The sequence below is a fragment of the Punctularia strigosozonata genome (assembly GCF_000264995.1).
Source record: "Punctularia strigosozonata HHB-11173 SS5 unplaced genomic scaffold PUNSTscaffold_5, whole genome shotgun sequence".
NCBI classification, from domain to species: domain Eukaryota; kingdom Fungi; phylum Basidiomycota; class Agaricomycetes; order Corticiales; family Punctulariaceae; genus Punctularia; species Punctularia strigosozonata.
Window position 1 is genome coordinate 445,586 of NW_006767437.1, and position 21,583 is coordinate 467,168.

At 54.3% G+C, this 21,583-nt stretch overlaps 10 protein-coding genes across 10 annotated transcripts; 7 read left to right on the top strand and 3 right to left on the bottom strand.

Moving 5' to 3' along the window:
• The first annotated feature begins 129 nt into the window (after positions 1 to 129).
• PUNSTDRAFT_51778 (MFS general substrate transporter) lies at positions 130 to 2,359 on the top strand. The gene is made up of 15 exons (XM_007382743.1): positions 130 to 309; positions 359 to 425; positions 482 to 579; positions 628 to 687; positions 735 to 794; positions 842 to 948; positions 998 to 1,079; positions 1,130 to 1,279; positions 1,329 to 1,363; positions 1,416 to 1,477; positions 1,532 to 1,613; positions 1,671 to 1,784; positions 1,834 to 1,891; positions 1,953 to 2,073; positions 2,130 to 2,359. Exons 1-15 carry the CDS (start codon positions 137 to 139, stop codon positions 2,208 to 2,210), a joined length of 1,350 nt encoding a protein of 449 aa, XP_007382805.1. The 5' UTR covers positions 130 to 136; the 3' UTR covers positions 2,211 to 2,359.
• Positions 2,360 to 3,220: 861 nt separating this feature from the next.
• On the top strand, positions 3,221 to 3,687 carry PUNSTDRAFT_51779 (uncharacterized protein; the record flags this gene model as incomplete). The annotated part of the gene is made up of 1 exon (XM_007382744.1): positions 3,221 to 3,687. A coding segment is annotated over exon 1 (220 nt), but the record flags the coding sequence as incomplete, so codon positions are not given.
• A 75-nt stretch (positions 3,688 to 3,762) lies between these two features.
• PUNSTDRAFT_143069 (pyranose dehydrogenase) lies at positions 3,763 to 6,256 on the top strand (the record flags this gene model as incomplete). Its single annotated transcript, XM_007382745.1, has 14 exons — positions 3,763 to 3,874; positions 3,935 to 4,016; positions 4,074 to 4,240; positions 4,296 to 4,402; positions 4,456 to 4,654; positions 4,712 to 4,903; positions 4,950 to 5,017; positions 5,070 to 5,302; positions 5,357 to 5,465; positions 5,520 to 5,595; positions 5,651 to 5,886; positions 5,936 to 6,055; positions 6,110 to 6,157; positions 6,212 to 6,256. 14 exons carry the CDS (start codon positions 3,763 to 3,765, stop codon positions 6,254 to 6,256), a joined length of 1,794 nt encoding a protein of 597 aa, XP_007382807.1.
• A 1,173-nt stretch (positions 6,257 to 7,429) lies between these two features.
• Positions 7,430 to 10,096, top strand: PUNSTDRAFT_143070 (cytochrome P450; the record flags this gene model as incomplete). The annotated part of the gene is made up of 13 exons (XM_007382746.1): positions 7,430 to 7,642; positions 7,704 to 8,122; positions 8,178 to 8,286; positions 8,344 to 8,370; positions 8,432 to 8,623; positions 8,678 to 8,826; positions 8,889 to 9,004; positions 9,063 to 9,203; positions 9,257 to 9,440; positions 9,496 to 9,577; positions 9,631 to 9,741; positions 9,804 to 9,950; positions 10,009 to 10,096. Exons 2-13 carry the CDS (start codon positions 7,933 to 7,935, stop codon positions 10,094 to 10,096), a joined length of 1,536 nt encoding a protein of 511 aa, XP_007382808.1. The 5' UTR covers positions 7,430 to 7,642; positions 7,704 to 7,932.
• Positions 10,097 to 10,573: 477 nt separating this feature from the next.
• On the bottom strand, positions 10,574 to 11,992 carry PUNSTDRAFT_143071 (uncharacterized protein). Its single transcript, XM_007382747.1, has 2 exons — positions 11,652 to 11,992; positions 10,574 to 11,565 (listed from the first exon to the last, which is right to left on the bottom strand). Exons 1-2 carry the CDS (start codon positions 11,934 to 11,936, stop codon positions 10,744 to 10,746), a joined length of 1,107 nt encoding a protein of 368 aa, XP_007382809.1. The 5' UTR covers positions 11,937 to 11,992; the 3' UTR covers positions 10,574 to 10,743.
• Positions 11,993 to 13,206: 1,214 nt separating this feature from the next.
• Positions 13,207 to 14,031, top strand: PUNSTDRAFT_51781 (uncharacterized protein). The gene is made up of 2 exons (XM_007382748.1): positions 13,207 to 13,494; positions 13,550 to 14,031. Exons 1-2 carry the CDS (start codon positions 13,332 to 13,334, stop codon positions 13,816 to 13,818), a joined length of 432 nt encoding a protein of 143 aa, XP_007382810.1. The 5' UTR covers positions 13,207 to 13,331; the 3' UTR covers positions 13,819 to 14,031.
• Positions 14,032 to 14,462: 431 nt separating this feature from the next.
• Positions 14,463 to 15,355, bottom strand: PUNSTDRAFT_51782 (uncharacterized protein). Its single transcript, XM_007382749.1, has one exon. The coding sequence runs from the start codon at positions 14,767 to 14,769 to the stop codon at positions 14,524 to 14,526; it is 246 nt and encodes an 81-aa protein (XP_007382811.1). The 5' UTR covers positions 14,770 to 15,355; the 3' UTR covers positions 14,463 to 14,523.
• Positions 15,356 to 16,356: 1,001 nt separating this feature from the next.
• Positions 16,357 to 17,777, top strand: PUNSTDRAFT_51783 (uncharacterized protein). The gene is made up of 7 exons (XM_007382750.1): positions 16,357 to 16,505; positions 16,565 to 16,645; positions 16,696 to 16,872; positions 16,924 to 16,986; positions 17,041 to 17,199; positions 17,256 to 17,455; positions 17,512 to 17,777. Exons 1-7 carry the CDS (start codon positions 16,501 to 16,503, stop codon positions 17,553 to 17,555), a joined length of 729 nt encoding a protein of 242 aa, XP_007382812.1. The 5' UTR covers positions 16,357 to 16,500; the 3' UTR covers positions 17,556 to 17,777.
• A 149-nt stretch (positions 17,778 to 17,926) lies between these two features.
• PUNSTDRAFT_101403 (cystathionine beta-synthase) lies at positions 17,927 to 19,761 on the bottom strand. The gene is made up of 9 exons (XM_007382751.1): positions 19,639 to 19,761; positions 19,435 to 19,572; positions 19,334 to 19,365; positions 19,239 to 19,280; positions 19,091 to 19,178; positions 18,970 to 19,031; positions 18,708 to 18,914; positions 18,336 to 18,649; positions 17,927 to 18,274 (listed from the first exon to the last, which is right to left on the bottom strand). Exons 1-9 carry the CDS (start codon positions 19,745 to 19,747, stop codon positions 18,100 to 18,102), a joined length of 1,167 nt encoding a protein of 388 aa, XP_007382813.1. The 5' UTR covers positions 19,748 to 19,761; the 3' UTR covers positions 17,927 to 18,099.
• A 262-nt stretch (positions 19,762 to 20,023) lies between these two features.
• Positions 20,024 to 21,048, top strand: PUNSTDRAFT_125733 (uncharacterized protein). The gene is made up of 5 exons (XM_007382752.1): positions 20,024 to 20,312; positions 20,372 to 20,451; positions 20,510 to 20,543; positions 20,607 to 20,703; positions 20,757 to 21,048. The coding sequence occupies exons 1-5, from the start codon at positions 20,159 to 20,161 to the stop codon at positions 20,863 to 20,865; spliced, it is 474 nt and encodes a 157-aa protein (XP_007382814.1). The 5' UTR covers positions 20,024 to 20,158; the 3' UTR covers positions 20,866 to 21,048.
• Positions 21,049 to 21,583: the final 535 nt, after the last annotated feature.

A 21,583-nucleotide genomic window follows, 5' to 3' on the forward strand; every position in this document is an offset into this window, starting at 1 on the left:
TCTCTCTCATTCTCACGTTGATCCCACCGCACGCTTCGCTTCGAGTACTCCGAGTTCTGACAATGCGGCATGTTTGGGGGCCCACGTCGTGTTGTCGCTTGACCATCCACTGTTGCTGCGAGTGCATCCCCCGGTCATGTCTGATTCCCAGTCTACTCGAGAAACAAGTGCCGCTTCCCCCTCGAAACTGGAATCGGCACCGTCAGAGAAACCCCCGCAATCGCCTGAGGCGAAAGAGGCCCAGGAGACTCACTCGGCGGACGACTACCCTGATGGTGGTCTACGGGCTTGGGTGACGATCGCTGGCTCGTATGCATTGAACGTTCAGATGTTGTCCCCCTTTTCTGATTTGTTCCAGAGCATGCGTCATGTTCTGCACGTTCGGCATGACTCAAGCATTTGGCCCGTATCAGGACTATTATACGGCAAGTTGTTTCATACGAAAATTTCATAGAATCATCTTATACAGAACGTCGCTCAGCGCTTCCTATTGAAGAACCATACTCCATCTGAGATTGCATGGATTGGCTCTGTACAGATATTCTTGCTCTACTTCATGGGCCTCTTCACGGGCGGCTGGTAAGTATTGTTTTGGGAGATCTGTTCGATTTGGCTCACTTGCTGCAGGTTTGATGCAGGCTATTTCCGACGCATGCTAATCCCGGGCGCTATCTTATACGTATTCTCGTGCGTGCTCGACCCGACGTGCACGACAACAGACTGACATTGTACAGGTTCTTTATGCTGTCACTATGCAAGCCGGGCCAATACTACCAGTTCTTATTGTCACAAGGGTAATGCCTTTAACAAACCCGATCACTGCGACGCTCATAATCAACAGATTTGGAATGGGGCTGGGCATGGGCCTCATGTGCGTACCGTCGATCTCCATCATCGCACATTATTTCCGTAAGCGGCGCGCACTTGCGTCCGGATTGGTATTTTCCGGTGAGTGCATACATATGCCTTCGCACTATACATTCATCTCTTGGCCTAGGGACATCGTTGGGCGGAGTGATTTGGCCGATCATGACAAACAGACTTTTGTTGGGATCTACCGGATTTGCTTGGGGCGTCCGGTAAGTCATTTCATGTCATAGGATGTCATGATGCTAACGGACCCCCTCAGTGCCTCCGCCTTCCTGTGTCTCGGAGTGCTGTCGTTTGCCGTTCTCATGATGCGGCCTCGCTTTACCAAGCAGGAGCACCGTGCTCGTCAGCCGTCCGGAAACTTGCGCAGGATCTTGACAGATGTGACCTGGGGAGTTTGTCTTCTTGGGTAATCGGTTCTGCATGCATCTGTGTCCGCGACTCATTTGCATTTCCAGAACCTTTGTCGTACTTCTTGGCTTGTCGTTCCCTTGTGAGTGCTTTTCCCTTTTGCTGACTGCTTCAATGACTCAACAGTCGCACAGTCGTGTATCTACAATTATTTGCTGCCCTTCACGGTGTTCCGGCGCACGTCACGGACTACACGGCATGTTGTTCGCTGATTTGTCTGATAGCAAAACTAATCTAGGTCTTGCACCAGCTTGCGATACTCTTCGCGTCCGGCACTCTCTTCGGTCGAATGCTCCCAGGCATTCTCGCGGACAAATTCGGCGTGTTGAACGGTATGCCCGTTAAATATCCACAGGCATGATCATAAACTGATTGAATTGCAATCCAAGTCATGTTGCCGTACACGATAGTAGGCGGGGGGTTGATCTTCGCCATGTTCGGAGCAACCAACACGGCCGGACTTGTCGTATTCGCTGTCTTGTATGGCCCATGCGGTGGAGCATGTACGTGAGCTTTTTGGGACGTTGCACCGGTCTGAACTGTTCTCTGCAGTCAACTCCCTATTTGCCGCGTCGATAGGAAGTTATATGTATGATATTTCCGAGTTTGGGTCAGTGGGCCTCGGTATCTCGGATGACAGCACCAGAATACTGACCAGTCTCGGGATGTAGGCTCCGTCTTGGTCTTTGCGGCGGTATCTTCGGCATAGGGTATCTCATTGGGTCCCCCATCACGGGAGCCCTACTACAACCCCCGAAATATACATGGAAGCCGGCCATAATCTTCAGCGGAGTGAGCGTTCCTTCGCGACCACCGCTCCAGTCCACCTTGCTGACGCCAGTGCTCAGGTAACCGTCTTGGCTGGATGCGCTATCATCCTTGTGTCTCGTCAGATGTTGGTACGAAGGAAAGGATCGCAAAAAGTTTAATATGCTCTGCCTTCTGTGCGCGAGTATAAATCACATTCAACATAGATAAATAGCTATTGCTGTTCATCCAGCATGGTATGGTGCCGTTACAGGGCATTTAGCATACAGTATTGGGCTTAATAACGGTCTATAGACCCCTATGATTGCAATCGACGGACCTTCGAATGCTTCCGCGAGTGGATGGCGATGTACCACGCGTGCGATCCGTGAACGCCATCACGCTTGCAAATCGCGAGTGTAGGCTACGGCCGCGCATATGTAAGCAGGTAAATACTAGGTGCTCCTCCTTCCCCCCCCCCCTCACCGCTGGCTCCCCTCCTGAACTCGACGACTGCAATGTTGGCCTCTGTCGCTACCCCGCCTGCGAGCTGAAGGCCCGCATCGACTGTGATGTGATTCTGGGCCTGGGACGATCCGCGGATTTACGTGATAACGCCTGTGAAGCAACACGCGTGCGCTGCTGCTGCTTGCCCTTTGTGCGAGGTATGGACTTGAGAGAATTCGTGCGATGCGAGGAGAAACTTGGATTGCGTCACTTGTGGTTCTGAAAATCGAGCTTGGGTTTCGCTGTGCGACTCGACTGCCTGACTGCTACTTGCATCACCAATGGAGACACGCTCAGGTCCAGGGTTCCGAACATTGTACACAGGAAATATTCGTTCTTCGCCATCAACCATCCTCAATACAGTTTCACACGTCTCCGACGACCCATACAGACCATGGATGGATTCCAGTAGACACGCCTGCGGTCTGTGATGGGCATCCTGTTGCGCTGTATGCGCTCAAGATCAGAACATGATGGGTTGTGCGGAATGTTCCACCGTCTCGGAGAACTTGGCAGTGAGGTATGTGCAGCGTAACTCCATGCGATTGCAGTGCGATAACCAGGAATAACAAGGTTACACGGCCCAGCTTTCCCACTTCTTCGATACTGCTCCCAATTCACCGTGCCATTCGGACCGAGACGCAGTCCTTCGCTTATATTCGCTCTCCACCAATCCCGACCATCGCCCGGCGGCGTTCGCGTGACCCGCATCAGTGCGCGTGCATCGTCGCCTCCTGCGGCGGTGCGGCCTGGCGTCTCTCGTCACAAGCATTTTTCTCTCACATGGGCTCGCATCCTGCTTACTTCCCGTGGAAGTCGTACCCGCAGCCGTCATCATCGAAGGTTTCCCGTACGAGGGTGTTATCCCCGATTCCAACAGCTCACCTCGACGCCAGGCGGATCCTCTCGCTACTCACGCACGTTCAGCTGCGACTCCGCGTACCCCGCGGTCGAGATCGGATCGAGCATGCTTTATCTTCGTCCCATCGTTGCTCCCGTATGACGAGTGTCGTTTGGTCTCTTGTACGGCATCGGAAGCAATGACTATGTTGAGGCACGCCTCAGAAAAGCTTCCGTGTATTTCGCAAGTGTTTTTCGTCGGTTATTATCGTGATACAAACGTTTGGCCGCCGTGCAGTTTGATCAGGCTGCGGTCTAGGCTGGTGACAAGTGTACTGAATAGAAAAACCGACGGAGTTGCGGGGTGCTTCAGGACGTTCTTCCACCATGCGGCGTACATTGGGAATTCTGCTGGCTCTCGTGTCGATATCCTTTGCTTCGATTCTCGAGGATGCCTCCCAGCTGGGCGAACTTGCATATGACTTCGTAGTGGTCGGTGGTAAGGCGTCCCATCAAGCAGTAATGTGATGCCGCAAAACTCACAGCTTGTTCACCCAAGCCGGAACCGCCGGATCCGTGGTTGCCAGTAGACTCTCCGAAGATCCGAGCGTCAGCGTGCTCCTCCTTGAAGCCGGCGTGTCGTGAGTGTCGTTTTCTGCGCTCGTGGTCAAGACGAGCCTTCTCTCACAACAGAGCAGTAACCAAGAGGGCCCCTTGGCACTCCAAGCTCAAGTACCCGGCTTATGCGTTGGCCTCTTGGGAACACAGTATGACTGGAACTACACGACCGTACCGCAACCCGGGCTGGGTGGAAAGAGTACTGGTTATGCTCGCGGTAAGGTTTTGGGCGGTAGCAGTACAATCAGTGAGTGCGCCTGCCTTGCCTTCATCCTGCATTCATTCGTGGACGGTGATCGTAGATTTCATGATCTACACGCGAGGATCTTCGGATGACTGGGATAAATATGCAGAAATCACCGGAGATGATGGCTGGTCGTGGAACGGGATTCAGAGTGCTATTCATCAGGTTCGTTGTTCGCAATCGAAACTGTGGTCATGCTTTGATTGAAGGTGCCATAGAATGAGCATTTCGTTACTCCTGCGCACTATGTCCCGCCTCGAATTGACCCTCGGGCCCACTCTTCGACGGGAGTGAACAATGTCGGGTTGAGCAACTACTCTTGGCCCGCTGACACGCGTGTATTGGAAACAGCGTACGACCCGCATTCTGGGTTCCCGTACAACGCAGACATGAACAATGGGAACCCTCTAGGCCTTGGTCAATCTTCAATGCCCATTCATCACGTACCTTGCCATCTGACCATTTCTCGCACAGGGTGGTGTCAAGCAACCATTGGCAACGGTACCCGGAGTAGCTCAGCGGCTAGCTACCTATCGGCCGATGTCATCGCACGCCCAAACCTGGATGTTCTGCTGCACGCACAAGCCACGAAACTCTTGACCAACGGTACTACTTCGGATGGTGTACCGATTTTCACATCGGTCGAATTTGCATCCAACCGTACAGGTAATCGCGTCGTTTCGAGGGTTGTGCGCCACTGACGCTGTCATAGCCACGAGACATGTTGTCATCGCGAAGAAGGAAATCATCGTATCGGCAGGAACGTTCAACACGCCTCAGGTTGGCCCTCCCAAAATGACTGAGTATATGGTATGTCTGATAGCCGTCGTAGATCCTCTTGCTTTCCGGAATCGGGGAGGCCCGGTCGCTGTCCGTGCTCAACATCTCCACCATCATCGACTTACCCGACGTAGGACAAGGCGTATCCGATCACCCGGTTCTTCCAGCGCAGTGGACTGTGAAGCCGCAGCGGACATTGGGAACGTTCCTCGACGATCCGGCAAACCTGACCGCCGCGATGGCCGAGTGGAATAATACTCATCAAGGGCCGCTGAGTTTCACTATGTACGTACCACCGTGCGTTGTTCATCTGTTGTATATCGAGCGACATTTTTTCAGCACTCCCCAGCTCGGTTGGAAGCGATTATCCGATGACGACCCGCTTCTTCAAAACGTCAGTGACCCTGCTGCTGGACCCAAGTCTCCCCATTTCGAGCTTCTCTTCATAGTGCGTGCTCCACCGTTCCGCAAAATAACGTGCCTGCACTCACCGGCATCTCAGCCTGGGCTTGCCGGAGGGACTCCTCCTGGCGAGAGCTTTTTCAGCATTGATTTTGTCGTCGTGTCGCCCACCTCACGTACGTGCTCCTACCCCCAAGTTTAGTTCTTTCCGGATTTTGACCGTGTTCTTAGGCGGATCTGTGTCGCTCAACACGTCTGACCCGTTCGATCAACCCTTGATCAATCCCAATCTTCTCGGTACGGATTTCGACGTAGGCGTAATGACCCGAGCACTGGAGTCTGCGCGTCATTTCGTGGAAGGGGATCCAGTAGCGTGGAAGAGCGATATGGCTGCTGAGTTCGGTGGTTTCTCGAACGCAACATCAAGCGAAGCTATGTTGGAGTACATCCGCAGCAATTCGGACACTGTAAGTTATCTATTCAGGACCTTCGAGTCACGATGCTCAATCAGAGTAGATATGGCATGCTGTGGGCTCGGCACAAATGAGTGCACGTAACGCAACCACGGGCGTCGTTGATCCGGATCTAAAAGTCAAAGGTGCAAAAGGTCTCCGTGTGGTCGATGCCAGTGTTTTTGTGAGTTGAATTACGTTCATGTGAGCATTGCGACGCCAACTATGACAAACACAGCCTTTCGTCCCTGCCGCCCACACGCAAGCACCAGTATACGTTGTCGCGGTAAGCTTCCGATATTCGAAGTCGGTCTATTTCAGTCTGAAGTTCGAGCTGCAGGAACGCGGTGCGGCCATGATCAAGTCGGACTGGAATTTGGCGTAGGGTGGGGGTTCATCCGTGTAATCTCAGATTATCTAGATAGATCCACGTTGTCAGCTAGGACCGTGCTACCGAATGAACGAAGTGAAAACGTGCACAGGATGTAGCCTCGTTGCTGCTGACGAGGCTAGAAAATACTCGAAAGAATGAAGACGGGTCTCGCGATAAGTATGTCCACTGGCCCTACGGCTATACGCGCGAGCCCACAAGTTTGTTCAATTCTAGGCTCTCCAACGTCCATGCAGCCGCGGAGTGCTCCCTTCATAATTGTTCGACAGCATTCCAGCACGCCAGGAACGTCCTCTTGCGAGTGAAGGCAGGGACAGCGTGCTGCGGAGGCTCGCGGAGACAGCAGCGGAGTTTACAGGCGAGAGTGGCGGCGGCGCGGAAGACGGAGGTATCATTGTTTCCTCTCCGGTAGTGTTGCCCAATGGCCGTGGCTGGCGTTGCGCTGGCCACCGGCTATACCATATGGCTTGTCGGCCAGCTGTCAGCCATCCGGTGGAGGCCGGCCATTCGCCGGCTACATGGCTGGCCCATGGCTGGCGCGCTGAGGCCCGTTCTGGTGACTGAGATCACGTGCCAATCACTACCGCGAGCGCGGTCGTGTTCCATCCGGATTTTTTGATCTACTGGCTCACGCGCTATGTTAAGGAGCTGATACTGCTGCACTATGAGTACATACGAAGACATGCAGGTGGAAGGAGCCGATATGTGAGTAGGCCCAGGCTCTTGTCGATCAGCAGTGAATCGGCGGCTTCCGAGGCCGGAGGAGCTTTCCGGAATGAAACGAAAGTCGGGAGGCGCGATCGCGCTCGTTCTCGCGTCGACGCCACTGAAGCTGGTTGAACAGCCTCGGCAGTGGGTCATTGAATCACCTTAGGGTAGTCTCGAAACGCCTACGGTAATAGGCTTAAGTGGAATGCCATCCACGAAGGGCTTACTGAACATCTTTGGGGCAGTCATCATGCCCTCATTCACATAAGACCGGTGTTTCCGACTAAGCGCGTGTTTCCGAGCCCAAAGTATGTATACTTGTTAAACTGGCTGACGCCAGCTGCAGTTATAGCGCGACCGCAGTCACCCGTTATCCACAAGTTATCACCGTTGAACATCGCACCTGCAAGGCATTACAGCGCATGGCTAGGCTCGTGGAGACATCTCAATCTCTGCCTACCATGGACATAGACCGCATGAAGGCACTGTGGGGTACGTCGCTCTACTCACGATCGCGCGGCAATCGAAAGCCGTATACAGATCCGCCTCAGATACAGGTAATGTACCTCCGTTTTCGAAGCTCGTTCAAATCAGTGCGATATGATATCCGTTCTACTCCAGATTGCGAATCCGTGATTAAGCTCCTTATCATGTATGGGTTCGTCCGTGAAGGTATATATCATTACTTTCTTCGCTTCGATAAGGTCATACTTACGTGTTTAACGTACACTAGTACGAAAACGCAGCTGCATATCTTGCACTGTGCTCTGATTTCGCATGCTATTCGCTCACATGAACGCCGATTATCTGTAGGGCCACGCTTGACTGCAGGACAAATGGCGTTCGATTACCATTGTGAAAGCCGCGCGGCATAGATCGGATACTTATACCGGCTTTAAACCCCTGCGTTGTCACACCTGAGGACTTAAGGCTGACCCCCAGCAGCGAACCTCTGGTACAACATGGAATCCCTTCCGATAGGAGCGGTCGGCGTCTTGCTGGTCTCGATTCTCCTTTTCTTGGCGCTTCGACGTTCGAAGCAGCGTCCTCCCCTGCCACCGGGGCCCAAGGGACTCCCTTTGATAGGCAATCTCTTGGATATGCCAACGCATTACCCATGGAAAACCTATGTAGAATGGGGGCGCAGATATTGTGAGCCAATTAGACGCGTAATGTTATACCCGCGTGGCTGAAGCATGATTATCAGGCTCAGACGTGGTGCATATTCAATTGTTGGGATTCCATCTAGTTGTCATCAATACAGCACGAAGTGCGGCTGAATTGCTTGATAAGAAGTCGACGATATACTCGGATCGGTACGTCACCATAGAACCTGCCTAGTATCCTCGAACTGACTTAAACTCAAATTGAAGCCCATGGCTGACCATGATGTGCGATCTGTAAGTCATGCCGGTAAGAGCGACGTCAGTAATATGGCTAACGGTGGGTGTGAATACGCAGGGCGAACCACGCGGACTGGGATATAGCGTTAATGTCCAACAACGCTAGATGGAAGGCAAGCCGCGTTCAGTACCAGAGAGTTCTTAGCAGCGAAAGGTCGAAACAATGGAGGCGAAAGCAGACCTTGGCCGCGTACGCATTCGGTCGCTCTCTGCTAGATGCGCCCGGAGAACTCTTTAAACATACACGCTAGTGAGCTTGAATGTGCGGTTGTCTGGTTGTTCTGATACTGATCCTGCTTTTCAGCTCTGTAGGGTCTAATATCCTCAATGTGACATACGACATACACGCGTTACCCAACGGCGATCCCTGGATCAATCTGGCAGAGAGAGCCAACGAGATCGGAAACGCGGCTATAAGCCCGGGATCCTACCTTGTGGACGTATTTCCAAAACGTGAAGTGTTGTGCCTACGACTTTCCTGCTAGCACCAGCTGATACTGGGGTTTGCTGCCCAGTCAAATACCTTCCGTCTTGGTTCCCTGGCACAGGGTTTAAAAGAGACGCGCTTGAATTCAAGAAGGTCGGGGAAAGCTTGCTTCACGATCCGTATGATCACGCGAAGAGGATGATGGTATGAGACAGTTGTATCACACTCAAGCATTCTGTCTGAATAAACATATCGCACCAAGTTGACGCGCAATAACGAGGAATCTATCGTCTCCGAGCTTCTTGGAGAACTTGACGATAGCGCAACTGCTGAGCAACGACGGGAGGTGGAGATGACGACGAAGCGGAGTACATCGGTACTCTACGGGGCCGGCGCCGAAACCGTAAGAGGCCCTCGTCGTTTCTACAGCTGAGGGTTGACGACATCATTGCGCAGAACGTCGCAGCCTTGAATACCTTCTTTCTGGCTATGCTGTTGTATCCAGACGTTCAAGAGAACGCGCGGAAGGAGGTCAGCAGAGTCACCAAGGAAGGCCGGCTTCCTGACTTCTCGGACGACTTGCCATATATACGCGCCATCGCAAAGGAGTGTCTTAGATGGAGGCCGCCCGTCCCGCTGGGTAGGTTCTACAACCTATACTGTGCGGGCTTTGCTCAAGGTCGAATGATTCATAGGCATTCCACATCGGGTCACCCAAGATGACGTTGGGCTCGGTTACAGAATTCCCAAGGGATCTATAGTGGCCGGAAATATCTGGCGAGTGCCACTGCCAGTGACGCGTTGAATCCATGAATGACATTTTTATACAGGGCCATACTGCACGATGAGCACGTTTACCCCCACACCTCGGAATTCGACCCAAACCGCTTCATGGGCTCGGACCCTAACCCCGACCCGGACGCCGTGTTCGGCTTCGGCAGGTGTGCTTGTTGCTGGACCACGATATGCTGATGCGTTTGGACTGAATGAAAGGGTCTCTTAGACGTATTTGTCCGGGTCGGTTCTTTGCCATCGACGCGCTCTGGATCATGATCGCTACCACCGTCGCGGCGTTCGACATTGAGAAAGCGCTCGACGCCGACGGGCGTGTCGAAGAGCCCACGGCACAGTATACGTCGGGTTTCCAGAGGTATTTCTTTCTCCGTTTCGCAGGGTCAGGAATGTCGAGTTGACTCGGTCGCCTCCAGCCGCCCACTTCCTTTCAAATGCACGATCAAACCCCGTACACTGGAGATGGCGTTATTGGTCCGCTTGACCGCCCCGGATTCCACGTAAAGCCAAGGGCGGCATGGCTATAGGTTGTATCTAAGGATGAATCCGTGGATCAGCCTGTAAATGTCGCGCTATGCAGGGATATATGCGTTCTTCTGAGTACTGCTGGTGGCTTGTATCGTTGCTTTATGGAGAGAAGGCACGATCGTGACGCGTCCGTTATCAGCGCAAATGTTATACGAACTGCAATGTATGTATTAAGAAAAACTCATATCAATTTCATGACGAGGCCATGTCTATGCAAAGCATCATCCGATCTATAGAGATGCGTGTCGATACACCTACTGTGCATACAGGCGTGTAGTGCGAGCCTCAAAGGGTCGGCATTGAAACCAAACGAATGCATATAGTGGCCAGCTTTGCCCGGCAATGACCGTGCACGATCCCGGCGTAGATGGCGTTGACGATGTGCACATTCTAAACACTCCGACTGCCTTGGAATGAACAACAGCAAAAATACTACTTGCTGAACAAGGGTGATTACAGGCTTTGTGGTTGATAACGATGCGTGCAAGGAAGTACTCTGTGGTGTACGGTAGATACGTATGTGTAGGTACTGATTCGAAGTTTTCGTGGTTTTTCATTTCGTCTTCGTGTAGTTGCGTGATAAACGGTGTAGAGGGATCAGTCGGCCCCGAGAAACGCCCGCCTCAGGACGACTCCGACTCGGAAAGGAGCCTGCGCTGGAGATCGTCGCTCCTACGTCCCTCGGCCATGACGGGGTACGGGAGGTGCTTGTCGAGCCCGGTGAGGCGGACGAAGATCTCCTTGTCCATCGGCTTCTCGGTCCTGCAGAGCCAGAAACCCCACTCCTCGAGCGGGCGGAGGTTGAGGAGGACCCAGTTGATCTTCCAGGCGATGACGGAGACGAAGAAGCCGGCGACGGCGTCGAGGATGTAGTGGTTCGCGGTGGAGACGATGGCGAGCAGGATGAGGGCGGGGTAGAAGGGGCCGGCGCGGGCGACCCACTTGTGGGGGCTGAAGAAGAAGAGGGACATGCCGATGACGAACGAGTAGCCAAAGTGGAGGGAGGGCATGGCGGCGAGCTGGTTCTGGAACTTGTTCGTCGTCCAGGCCGAGGCGTGCTTGTGGGCGTGGACGGTGTCGACGAAGCCGTATTCCTCGTACGGGAGCAGGCGGGGCGGCATGCAGGGCCAGGCGGTGAAGACGATGAAGGCGAGGAGGTTGCAGCAGACGAGCGTGCGGCGGACGCGGCGGAAGACGGGCGGCGGGGCGTATTTGAAGAAGTAGACCATGAAGGCGATCGTGGCCGGGATGTGGACGTAGGAGTAGATCTTGTTCAGCCAGTCGATCGCGAGCGGGGAGCGCATGACCCAGTGCTGGACGGCGAGCTCGATGCGGAGGCCGAGGTAGCCTTCGAGGGTGAGGATCTGGATTCCGTGTTTGCGGGCGATGGCGGTGGTCTCGTCGACGAGCGTGAGCGCCGAGATGGCACGTGCGATCTGGTATATCTGCGAACGTGAAAGAGCGAGGGTCAGCATGGGTCGTGTAGGTCGTGTGACAGAGCGGCACGAGCGGACAGGGGGGGAATACGCACCCAGTACGTGTTCAGCCAGTACCAGACCTCCATGAGGAACGGAAAGTAGGCCAGGAAGCGGCTGGTGAGGGTGTGCCGGAAGCGCGAGTTGTCCGGAACGCGGACCCGCCATTTGAAGAAGGGCAGGGTGGTCGGCGCGGCGGGCGGGGTGTTGGGACCTGCATCGAGGAGCTTGAGCTCGGAGGCGCGGCGACGGTTGAGGAGACAGCCGGCGGTGAGGAGCCCGGCGACGATGGCGGGCTCGAGGACGTAGGAGAGCGGCGAGATGTGCTCGGAGGTGGACATGGTTGGGACTGGAAATGGAATCGACCGCAGACGACCGCGAAGGGGAATGGTCGGCGAAAGGGAACAGCAGCGGGTATTTCTGGGCTGGGAGGAGCAGTAAGACCTCCGGGAACGCCATCCCGGCCTCGATGCCGCCCGCAGAACACGCAGACGCTGCGTCAGCTGCGCCGAACATCCCGGCCGGCGGCGAGAACGCAACGCCTTGACGTAAGTAAACGCGTGGACCCTAACCCTAGCCCCATTCAACCAACCAACTGATCCTCATCCTGTGTCGTCTTGATCTCGTGCTCCAGCTTTAGCAGTGACATCGCATCCGAATGCTCGACTCTGGGATACGCTGGCTAAAATTGGTCCCGTTCTTGTTGGAGAATCCCGCTGGTACATGCCTCGACCAAAAGCCATGCACAAGAACCGGTTTGCTGTGCCATGGGAGTTTTTTTTTCTACAGGACCGTGTCTACACGAACCGTCCGCCAGAACTTCCTCGGACATACGACAACCAAAGTCATCTGAAAATTCATCAAGTACATCACACCGCCGCAGCCCGCGCACCAGGACCGGACTGCGAGCTGCGCCATCCTTGATGCCTTCCTCCCCGTTCCCGTCTTTACGGAATGACAGCAGTAACGACTGGTCGTCGTTTTCGCTATATGAACCTGGGACCTACGCAGGACCGCCCAGGAATTCATTAGGGGATTTGCATGTGCGCACCTTAGCACGTCCCCCATGTCGGCGGCGTTGAGCGGCGCAGAAATAGCCGCATTACAGCCATCCAACTAAGTACCTCGATGGCGACCGGCTAGAGTAGGCCGCAGTCCGAGGTTAATCATTCACCCCACGACTTGTCAACCGCGACGCGCAACATTCTCCACCTCGGTGTTATGAATACTCTATCCCCTATCACGAAGCTACAAGGCGCCCTGGGTCATATGGCGGAACTGCATGTCATACCACAAGGATGCGCCCTGCCAATCCTCTCGATTCCCTCCTTCATCTCGGCAAGATGATACATGCGTAGCGGTGCAAGCTAGTCGATAATCGTTGCTTGCAGCGGCATGAGGGCCATGACAATGAGAACGGCTTGGCGTGCACCGCGACGCGTACCGTCCCCCCTTAGACGAAAAAATCAACCCCATCTTGGCCATGGACATATACCACGAACCTCGTTTCTCCTCCCGCGCCATGCGTTGCGGAATGTCGGCGGAAGACAGACACATCGCATAGCCGATAACGTCGGGATCTCGACGTCCGCGCGCTCCTTGGTCTCGCGACACAGATCACCGCGGCCGGGTGAAACAAGCAAGCTGTGATTCTGGGGAGATCCTTCTTCGCATGCGCGATCTCGCGATTTCGCGCAGAAGACAGGGGAGAAAGCAGGGTTGTCTCAAAGATAGGCATGCCGCGAGTCTCTCCGTGGCGAATACGTGCCGGAAACGGGGCAGAAAACTGGGCGCAAAAACGCTGGTTGTCGTTTCAACAGGATTGTCTGAAAAGATGGACATGCCGCGAGCATCTCCCTCGTCGGAAAGCCTCTAAACCGCGGGGTGGAGCGCTGCTACGTATGTTGTTTCACAGCCCAGCCGTTCCGTCCGCGTGCTGAGCCGAGTCGTTTAGGAGGCGCGAAAATTGCGTCCCGTAGCCGCTTGCGCACTGCACAGCCATTGCAAGCAAGGAAGCGGAAGTCCGTGCGGGCCCGAAGTCGGAAAACGACGCAGCTGGCGGCGCGAGTTCGTCGTCGCCATCACACTGTGGCGTCAAACTCCTTCGCGCGGGTTCGGCGGGCGCATACTTACTACGTATATGGTGTTGTCATACTGGTCCGGGACGACTGGGACGAAGCGGTACCGCCGCTAAACTTGTTTCAATGCCGATGCGCAGTTTGACACCCACCACTCAGACGGCGACTCCGCGATGATCTCAACATCGGGCAAAACCGTAACTTCTTGTCTGCTCTAGCCCCTTGGGGTCCTTAGACCCACATCATTGCACCTTCTCAGTCTGTGCACGAACCAATAAAAAAACTGGGTTTTTTTGTCAAGACACCGGACGGCACAGTCTGCGGTGCTCCACTTTTTCCAATGTCCTTGATCCCCATGGGTCCTTCCAACACCGTCAATAAGGCGAACATGCATGAAGACCGGTATCCAGGTTTCCGGCTACTAGACCGATTCGTCTGGGTGACCGCCAAAGAGCCTCGTAGGGGCGGCTGCAATCCAACAAATTTTGCTTCCGACTCGTTTCTTGGACTTTCCCCGCCGCTCTCCGTCGATTTCGTTGAAACGCGCCCATGAAGCACCCAGGCCGTTACCCCATCCTGTACAAAGGCGCCTTGGGATCTCACTAGGCGCGTATGAGAACGTCGGTATCCATCATTTGACGAATTCCGATATGGACGCCACCAGAGCTCGAGCTTGTGCTTGCGAGGCTGTTCTCCACCGCGAACTTTGATGGCCCCTTTGCCCGCGGCAATGGCGTCGCGCCGTCGGCCTCTGCAACATAGACGCATGAATCCGACATCCCCCGAAACGTACCCGCGGCGCCACCTGCATCACCTGCGTGGGTATCGGCGCATCATAGACTATCGATGCCTATGCGCCAAGGACAAGCTCAAGTTCTCGCCCGGCTATCTCGTTCATTTTGCTGAGAGTTTCAGCGCTGGTCGTCAGCTGGGGCTCGTACCATGATAGGCACTCGTGGTATCTGTTTCGCGACGAAGAACAGGGTGGAATGGAGCGAGTCTTGATGTATGGGCGCGATTTATGAGCAGCATCGTCTTCGGACCCTCTCGGCCGCTTCAGCAACTGTTCTATGGGCTTTTTGACGCGAGGGAGCATGCTTCCGTCGTGAAACTGGACCTCTAGACTGCAAGAGCTGATTCCGCTACCCTAAGACGGCGCAATGTTCAATGTATAGGCCAAGGTTTAATCAACGTCAGAGGTATCGATGCCACCGCGTGTACATGGAGCTAAAATGCCTCTACACCCTCTTCCCTGACGCAGCCAGCCGATACAGCTTCACCAACAAGTGTTCGTACTAGTGAAACCAGAGACTTCCATGCAACCTTGTCCCTCTGAACGGCATTCGCCACGATTCAATCCAAAAATAGCCGAAGGACCAATCGGCTGAGATGCCGAAGCCCGAACAAGCGCTAAAATAGGGCAGATTGCCAATTGCTACTTGCCATCGCTCGTCACTCCCAATGGCATGCGCCTCCGCGTTATCCTCGCACGTCCGCTCCGCTTAACCGATCCCTGCCACAGTCAGAGGTGCAGGAGCAAGACGAAGTCCCGGACATGCGCCGTAGTCCTATCGATCGTTCCCAGCTCCGATCACATCTAATCAAGACCCTCTCGAGGCGTGCAGCTTATTGGACACTGACTATGGGTACCCATCCAAAACATGAGCAACGACACGCCCGAAGATTACAGACACAATGCTTCCGGCTGTAGCACAGCGGCGATGCCTCGCCTGAACGCATCTATGTAAGCCTTCATATTGCAATCGCTTCCCTGATCTGAATCTTATCTGTGGTTACCGGTAGTGTAGCGCGATCTGGACTGATATTGCGGGCGCGAGGCAACACTATACTGCGGAGTGTTCGGTCCTGAGCCTCGCGTGCAACTACATCTCCGCACATCGCGTGCAGTCGCGTTGGTCCCGTGCCGCATGCTACCCAAACGCTATAGCCTCGGTCATTACAGTGGCATCCACTAATAAGTGCCGAGTTCGTAACAGGGCCGTCAGGCATCGTAAAGCACCCACGGATCTGCACGAGCCAAGCCTAACCCAGGAACACGTCCCGTAAGAAAGCGCGACGGGCAGGCATCTCCACGCGTGCGAGCATGACTGCAGCGTTTCATGCCTTTTCCACATACACCGGGAATTCCCGGACGACAGCGCACAGCTCGCTCTCAAACCGGGCCAGCGCCTCCCATACACTTCTTTCTCGAGCGTCCGATTATCAGGGTCTTGTTCCCTCCCGAGCGGATATCGACGCCGAATCCATCGATGAGGTCAATAAAGGCAATGACATGTACAATCAAAAAGATTTCTCTATACACTTGCGGAGCAAAGTACGCGCCAGGAACACGTTTCTCAGAACCAGAGAACAGGAAGATGACGGATCATCTCCTGCACCCCCTCCGACGCAAGCAACGCTGAACCGCAACTGGCTTTTGTTTGAGATGAATTGCGGACATTGTGCCGACTGCACCGCCGACGTACACGAGGGACGCGGAGGGGAAACGCCTCCATGCATGCTCATGTTGTCGTGCACGGCTTTCCGTCCGACATGCTCGTATAAATGTGGATGATCCCTCCGGTGTTACGAGTCTACTCATACCTCCTCCGCCCTCTTCACAGCGCGATCCCCCGGGGACACACGCCCGGGTATCCTATTCGACCATCTGGTTGACGATTCGACAGTTTGCCTCGGACCCATTATAATGCTTCCCTCGGATCAACAGCGCAAACAGAGGGACGTGTTTGAAGAAGATACGTTATTTGTTGCAGGGGGGAGTCCACAGAACCCAGCGGGGTATTACTCCCCTGCCTATGCTACGAACATGAGGTGAAATGTCCTCATTCTCATTCCAGTCTTCGAGAGTTAATGGTATCATTGTTCAATAGCAGGAATGATACTGCTCTCCATGCAAACCCACCGCCTCATCCTGTCATCCGGGGCTCTCAGGAGCGATCTCCGAGCTACGAGTAGGTCTCTTCACAGGGTCGATAAAGCGGGGGTTTGATCGCTTTGAAAGACCGTGCGCAGGTTGCCAGTGGCCACCCAGCAACAGCAGACCACAGGTTCAGCCTGGATACGACACGGCTCCTCAATATGTGGCTTGGCCGCCGACCCATGGTTCAATAGCGCAACAACCGATGTATGCGCAGCCTATGTATGGACTTGACACAACGTACAGTAACAGTGGCACGATGTGAGCTTTTTTCTATCTCCTGAGGTGATGTGCCCGCCTGACGATGCACAGATCCCCCACCTCGACAAATTTTCCTATCACTCAGACCGCATCGGCATCTTATGCTCGCATGAGGTGGGCAAATCCCATTGTTTCAGCAGGATCGCCGAGCTCAGATCCCAATGTCAGCGAACCCTATGGTCAATTCTCTCCTGAGGTTACTGTACCCGTTGTGCCTAGTCAACGAGACTTGGACCCACTAGCGTACACGACGCACGATGGCAACGGATCGCCGTTCAATCACCAGGTGCCAAATGTTACTTCTTCCGGCGCGACGGATGACCGGAGGTGAGCCCTCCGCTCTGTTCTCTCGACAAACGCTGGAATTCGCGCTTTATGCGTAGGCAAGAGTCTGCTGTGGAGGCAGTGGAACTGCATACCGGGCGATGGGCGTGCCCCAAATGCTACCCGACCAGAACGTACGCGCGGCACACGGAATGTCATCGCCATATACGCGATCACCACTTGAATCTACCTCGGCATGAATGTCCTTACTGTGGCAAGACGTTTCCACCGGCTCGGAAGGAGCAGTTGAGCAGGCACGGTGAGCATCATATACACCGTTCGCAGCGTCGGTCGCTGACATGCCCATGTTGACAGTTCTCAAGGACCACCCTGAGTGGGCTGCGAGCTGGGTCGTCTAGACTGTGTCTCTTATCTAACGTCGCTGCCGTCTTTAGAGACTGCGGAACGCCCGGCGGTTCTGCACTGTCGCTGTTTCGCGCCCATATTTCTTGCGCTTCCATTTCTACCGTTATTCGTATTCTCACCGCTACCGTGCAATCCCCGTAGACATACTGCGTTGCCCAAGAATCCTGACTGTTCCCAACGCCGTTGCTTGCAATCCCTAGTTTGGCAGCCACCCGACTCCATATTCAATTCCCAATGTAGAAGTCTTGTACTCCGTGCGCAGTGCCGTAAGAGAGGCGGCGAATTATGATACGTCGATACGCAAACACGGAATGTATCGCCCGTCGGTGTTGATGCATGCGATACATAGCCCTTGCATATTTGGGGTGAGATGGTCTCCAACGGTATAGCGCATGCATGCACAAATATGTTCTACAAGAACCATCTACGAAGGAACACACGAATACACAGCTCTGGACATGCCCCATGCGATCGCGAAGCGTTCGCAGGCTCTATAGTGTTTAATGATCTAAATTCCCAAAAACCTACAGATGCATCTTATAGGCCGCTTTGCATTCCCTCCGAAATGCCGTCGGCGATCCGCTCTGGAGCGTCCGCGCAGAGATCCGACGATGTAGGCTTCAAAATCTTCGAGATCTGATCTGCTAACGGCGATCTCTCGGCCTCCAACGTCATTTTCAAGAACCACGGCTTGCTCATGTAGTTCCGGATGCTATCACGGCGCGTTTCAGCTCTAAGCCAATCGCGATAAGGATGATGTGTATGAATCTTACCCGTCCGGCAATATGACCACAACGTTGAGTCCGGTAGTCTCCGCGATCTTGCGCCCCTTCTCCGTCTTCAGCCAGTGGAGAGCGCCGCTGAGAGCGGAGCCAGAAGAGCCACCAACGAGAAGGCCCTCGTGTCTCATCAGGAGGCGCACAGCAGCGAATGCTTCCTCGTCGGAAGTCTTCACCCACTCATCGATGTCACCCTCAACTCTGGAAAGAACGTCGGGGATAAAGTCATAGCCAATGCCTTCGACGATGTAAGAGATCCCGCGGTCTTCGTCATTTAGCGTCTCGGGTTGGGCAAGGATGCTACCTTTCTAAATTACGAGGCGGTGAGTCTCGGCCATTGGTGCCAGGGGCTGTGAGGGAACCTACGGGATCGACGCCGACTATGACGGACCTTGGATTATGTGCCTTCTTGACTGCACGCGAGAGCCCGGTAATCGTACCGCCGGTCCCGGCGCCTGCTACGAGGACATCGACCTTCTGGGACGATGGCTTCTCCACGGTGGAGGGTGTGAAGACCACGGCATCGATGATCTCTGGCCCTGTCGTGAGCTCGTGGGCCAGCGGGTTGTTCACCTATACAAGGATTACGTTAAAAATGCGGTCGTACAAAGGCGGGAAGCGGGCTTACGTTACGATACTGGTCCAGGATTATGGCATGGGGTATTTCTCGCTGAAGTCGCTCAGCGACGCCTGGCGATCGTTAAGGAATTCAGCCACGAGAGATTGCGGCAGTCAAGTGAGTGCTCTACCTATGTGGGACTCGGGCGAGTCCCATGAGGCTTCGGTCGGCGTGCGGACGACTTCTGCTCCGAGGGCGCGGAGAGCAGCCTCTTTCTCCTGTATTCACGGGCGTTCAGATCTGCGCATGGAACGCGAACTCACGAAGCGGATGCGTACCAGGGACATCTTGTTGGGAAGGGTGATAATTACGGAATACCCCTTACTTGCACGTATTCAGAACCCGTTCGTGTGCTTAGGCAGGTGTCACATACTTTGATCGCGCACGCCATGGCGAGTCCAATGCCTGTGCATGCGACAAGTCCTGTGGTCAGATATACCCATCGAGGTGCACAAAGTGCGTGAGGGGGCAGACCTGTGTTGCCAGAGGTTGGCTCGATCACCACGCTCTTTCCCGGAATCAATTTCCCTTCTCGCTCCGCGGCTTCCACCATCGCCTTCGCGATTCGATCCTTCACAGATCCACCGGCCGACATGTATTCGACCTTGCCCACTACACACCGATTTTCCACAATGTCAGACCGCCCGAGAACGCCGAGGGACGGACGGCACTGCTTACAGAGATTGCACTTCAGGCCCTCATGCTTTGCTATCTTGTCCAGCCGGATCAGAGGCGTGTTACCGACAGCGCCAAGCGCATTGTCCAGTATGCGAGCGGGGCGCGACATGGTGGAGGGCGCGGTATGGTCAAAGTTGAAGTTGAAGAGGTGTTTGCAGCGGTCATTAGACGGAGATGGCCGTGGCCGACGGGCGGATCTTGGGTCAACAATAGTATGGCATCAACCCGAGCAACGATGGCATCTTCACTTCCGACGGTGACGAGCACTCCTTCTGCCCTCCAATACGATTATGCGTCTGCATGCAATGCGTTTAACATGCTGAAGCACATGCAGTACACAATAGAATCTACGACTCCGAACTGGGGCCTCGTCCTGGGATTCTGCTGAGATGTACTGCATAAGACGGATGACGAGGGTTTCGTAAGCTCTCGGAGCTCCCCCTATGCGTCACTGGTACAAAACGCCAGCGGAAGACGAGGATAAGGACCATCAAAAACGATAACAGCGACAACAAAAAGCATGGCGGCATCAGCATACAAATCGCCCCTGACAGGTTTCGATAACGCGGCGCCCCTCCCTCAGGATCAATACAACTCTGATGGCAAGTCGTTGTACAATCCTCCGGGGCCAAGGTCGGCCGCCTATGACGAATCGCCTACGTTCGATTTTCATAGTACGTCGTTCCCGTCGTGACATGTTATACGCACGACTGATCGTATGCATATGCAACAGTATACTACATGCAGAGCGACCCTGCACAGGCGCAGTATGCCAAGGAACTTCATGAACGCGTGAGGCGGGAATTTCCCGAGGTATGAGGTCTCTACTGTATCTTCGCATAGGGCTCGCTCACGAATACATTCTCCACAGCTGCGAATATATAAATTCTGGGACAAGCCCGTAGGTCAGTACCCCTGTCCGTCCGATCGAAACGTCGTCTGACAGTAACACCGCGATCTGCGTATAGGACCCCATCCTGTCGCCATGTTCGAGGTGAACACCTTCAACCCTCATCAAACAGGGGCGTTGTTCTCCTGGCTGGTGCTGAATCGTGGACCATGCTCGTACGCTGCATAATCTATCTCATTTGCGGCGTTGCGCTGACAGGTTATTCCAGCGTCCTTGTACATCCCAACACTGAGGACGCGTACGGCGATCACACAGAGCGCGCGACTTGGCTTGGCAGGCAGTGGCCTCTCAACGTCGATCTTTTGCGCGGGCACTAGCGGATGGCACCTTCCCGCCGTCTTCCATTATTTCTTGTGCTTCTGAGCGCACCGGATCCCCACCTCCCCCTGTATCATATATCACTCGCAAACATCAACCTATGACGGATGTTTCTAAAAGCATTCTAGACACGTTCTCAAATACCGGGCCACCTTGAATCATACGCCGCAATTCAAATCCCGCTATAGTTGCTGTGTGGTACGAAGGGCCACCCGCTCGAGTTCATCGTGGCGAATGCGAACGTTCGATTTTGGACCACTGGAACTATCCGAATGCAACGGTGTCATGCGCATTATGACGCACGCATTGTGAACACGGTGTCAGAGCGTATCCCAGCAGATCTGAGTCGCGTTCCCGGCATTCGCATCCTTTTCTCAACGTCGATCGGATGGAACAGGGATTGTTGAGTCAGACCGCCCTCGTTGGTGTAATATTGATCGGAGGCTCGGACGCAGGTGACGTCGCTGATATGATACGCGGACCGTTCAGTAGCGTGAATGCTGCTGTATCGAGTGCTCATGCTTCATGGTGACATTATAACATACGACCCTTAGTTAACGTACGTTATACCTGGTAGCATCAGTCGTATGCATTGCCCAAGATACCTTGGGCCAAGATACCACGGGCCATCACTTTGGTTATGAAAACGCCGGGTGGGTGCAAGGTGGAAGTGGTGGCCTCCATCATCGCACGTGGTAATATATGCAGGTGTCTTTT

Bases quoted from the DNA above. Each gene is read 5' to 3' on its own strand.
- PUNSTDRAFT_51778 (XM_007382743.1), top strand. From the start codon at position 137: ATGTCTGATTCCCAGTCTACTCGAGAAACAAGTGCCGCTTCCCCCTCG. The intron at 949-997 runs GTGAGTGCATAC...CTCTTGGCCTAG, and splicing joins GTCCGGATTGGTATTTTCCG to GGACATCGTTGGGCGGAGTG. The intron at 2,074-2,129 runs GTGAGCGTTCCT...GCCAGTGCTCAG, and splicing joins CGGCCATAATCTTCAGCGGA to GTAACCGTCTTGGCTGGATG.
- PUNSTDRAFT_143071 (XM_007382747.1), bottom strand. From the start codon at position 11,936: ATGTCCACCTCCGAGCACATCTCGCCGCTCTCCTACGTCCTCGAGCCC. The intron at 11,566-11,651 runs GTGCGTATTCCC...TCACGTTCGCAG, and splicing joins ACTGGCTGAACACGTACTGG to ATATACCAGATCGCACGTGC.
- PUNSTDRAFT_51781 (XM_007382748.1), top strand. From the start codon at position 13,332: ATGCCGCGAGTCTCTCCGTGGCGAATACGTGCCGGAAACGGGGCAGAA. The intron at 13,495-13,549 runs GTATGTTGTTTC...CGAGTCGTTTAG, and splicing joins GCGGGGTGGAGCGCTGCTAC to GAGGCGCGAAAATTGCGTCC.
- PUNSTDRAFT_51782 (XM_007382749.1), bottom strand. From the start codon at position 14,769: ATGCTCCCTCGCGTCAAAAAGCCCATAGAACAGTTGCTGAAGCGGCCG.
- PUNSTDRAFT_51783 (XM_007382750.1), top strand. The intron at 16,987-17,040 runs GTGGGCAAATCC...TCCCAATGTCAG, and splicing joins GCATCTTATGCTCGCATGAG to CGAACCCTATGGTCAATTCT. The intron at 17,456-17,511 runs GTGAGCATCATA...CCATGTTGACAG, and splicing joins GGAGCAGTTGAGCAGGCACG to TTCTCAAGGACCACCCTGAG.
- PUNSTDRAFT_101403 (XM_007382751.1), bottom strand. From the start codon at position 19,747: ATGTCGCGCCCCGCTCGCATACTGGACAATGCGCTTGGCGCTGTCGGT. The intron at 19,281-19,333 runs GTATGTGACACC...CGTGCAAGTAAG, and splicing joins CCATGGCGTGCGCGATCAAA to GGGTATTCCGTAATTATCAC. The intron at 18,650-18,707 runs GTAGGTTCCCTC...CTCGTAATTTAG, and splicing joins TCATAGTCGGCGTCGATCCC to AAAGGTAGCATCCTTGCCCA.
- PUNSTDRAFT_125733 (XM_007382752.1), top strand. From the start codon at position 20,159: ATGGCGGCATCAGCATACAAATCGCCCCTGACAGGTTTCGATAACGCG. The intron at 20,313-20,371 runs GTACGTCGTTCC...CATATGCAACAG, and splicing joins GCCTACGTTCGATTTTCATA to TATACTACATGCAGAGCGAC. The intron at 20,544-20,606 runs GTCAGTACCCCT...ATCTGCGTATAG, and splicing joins ATTCTGGGACAAGCCCGTAG to GACCCCATCCTGTCGCCATG.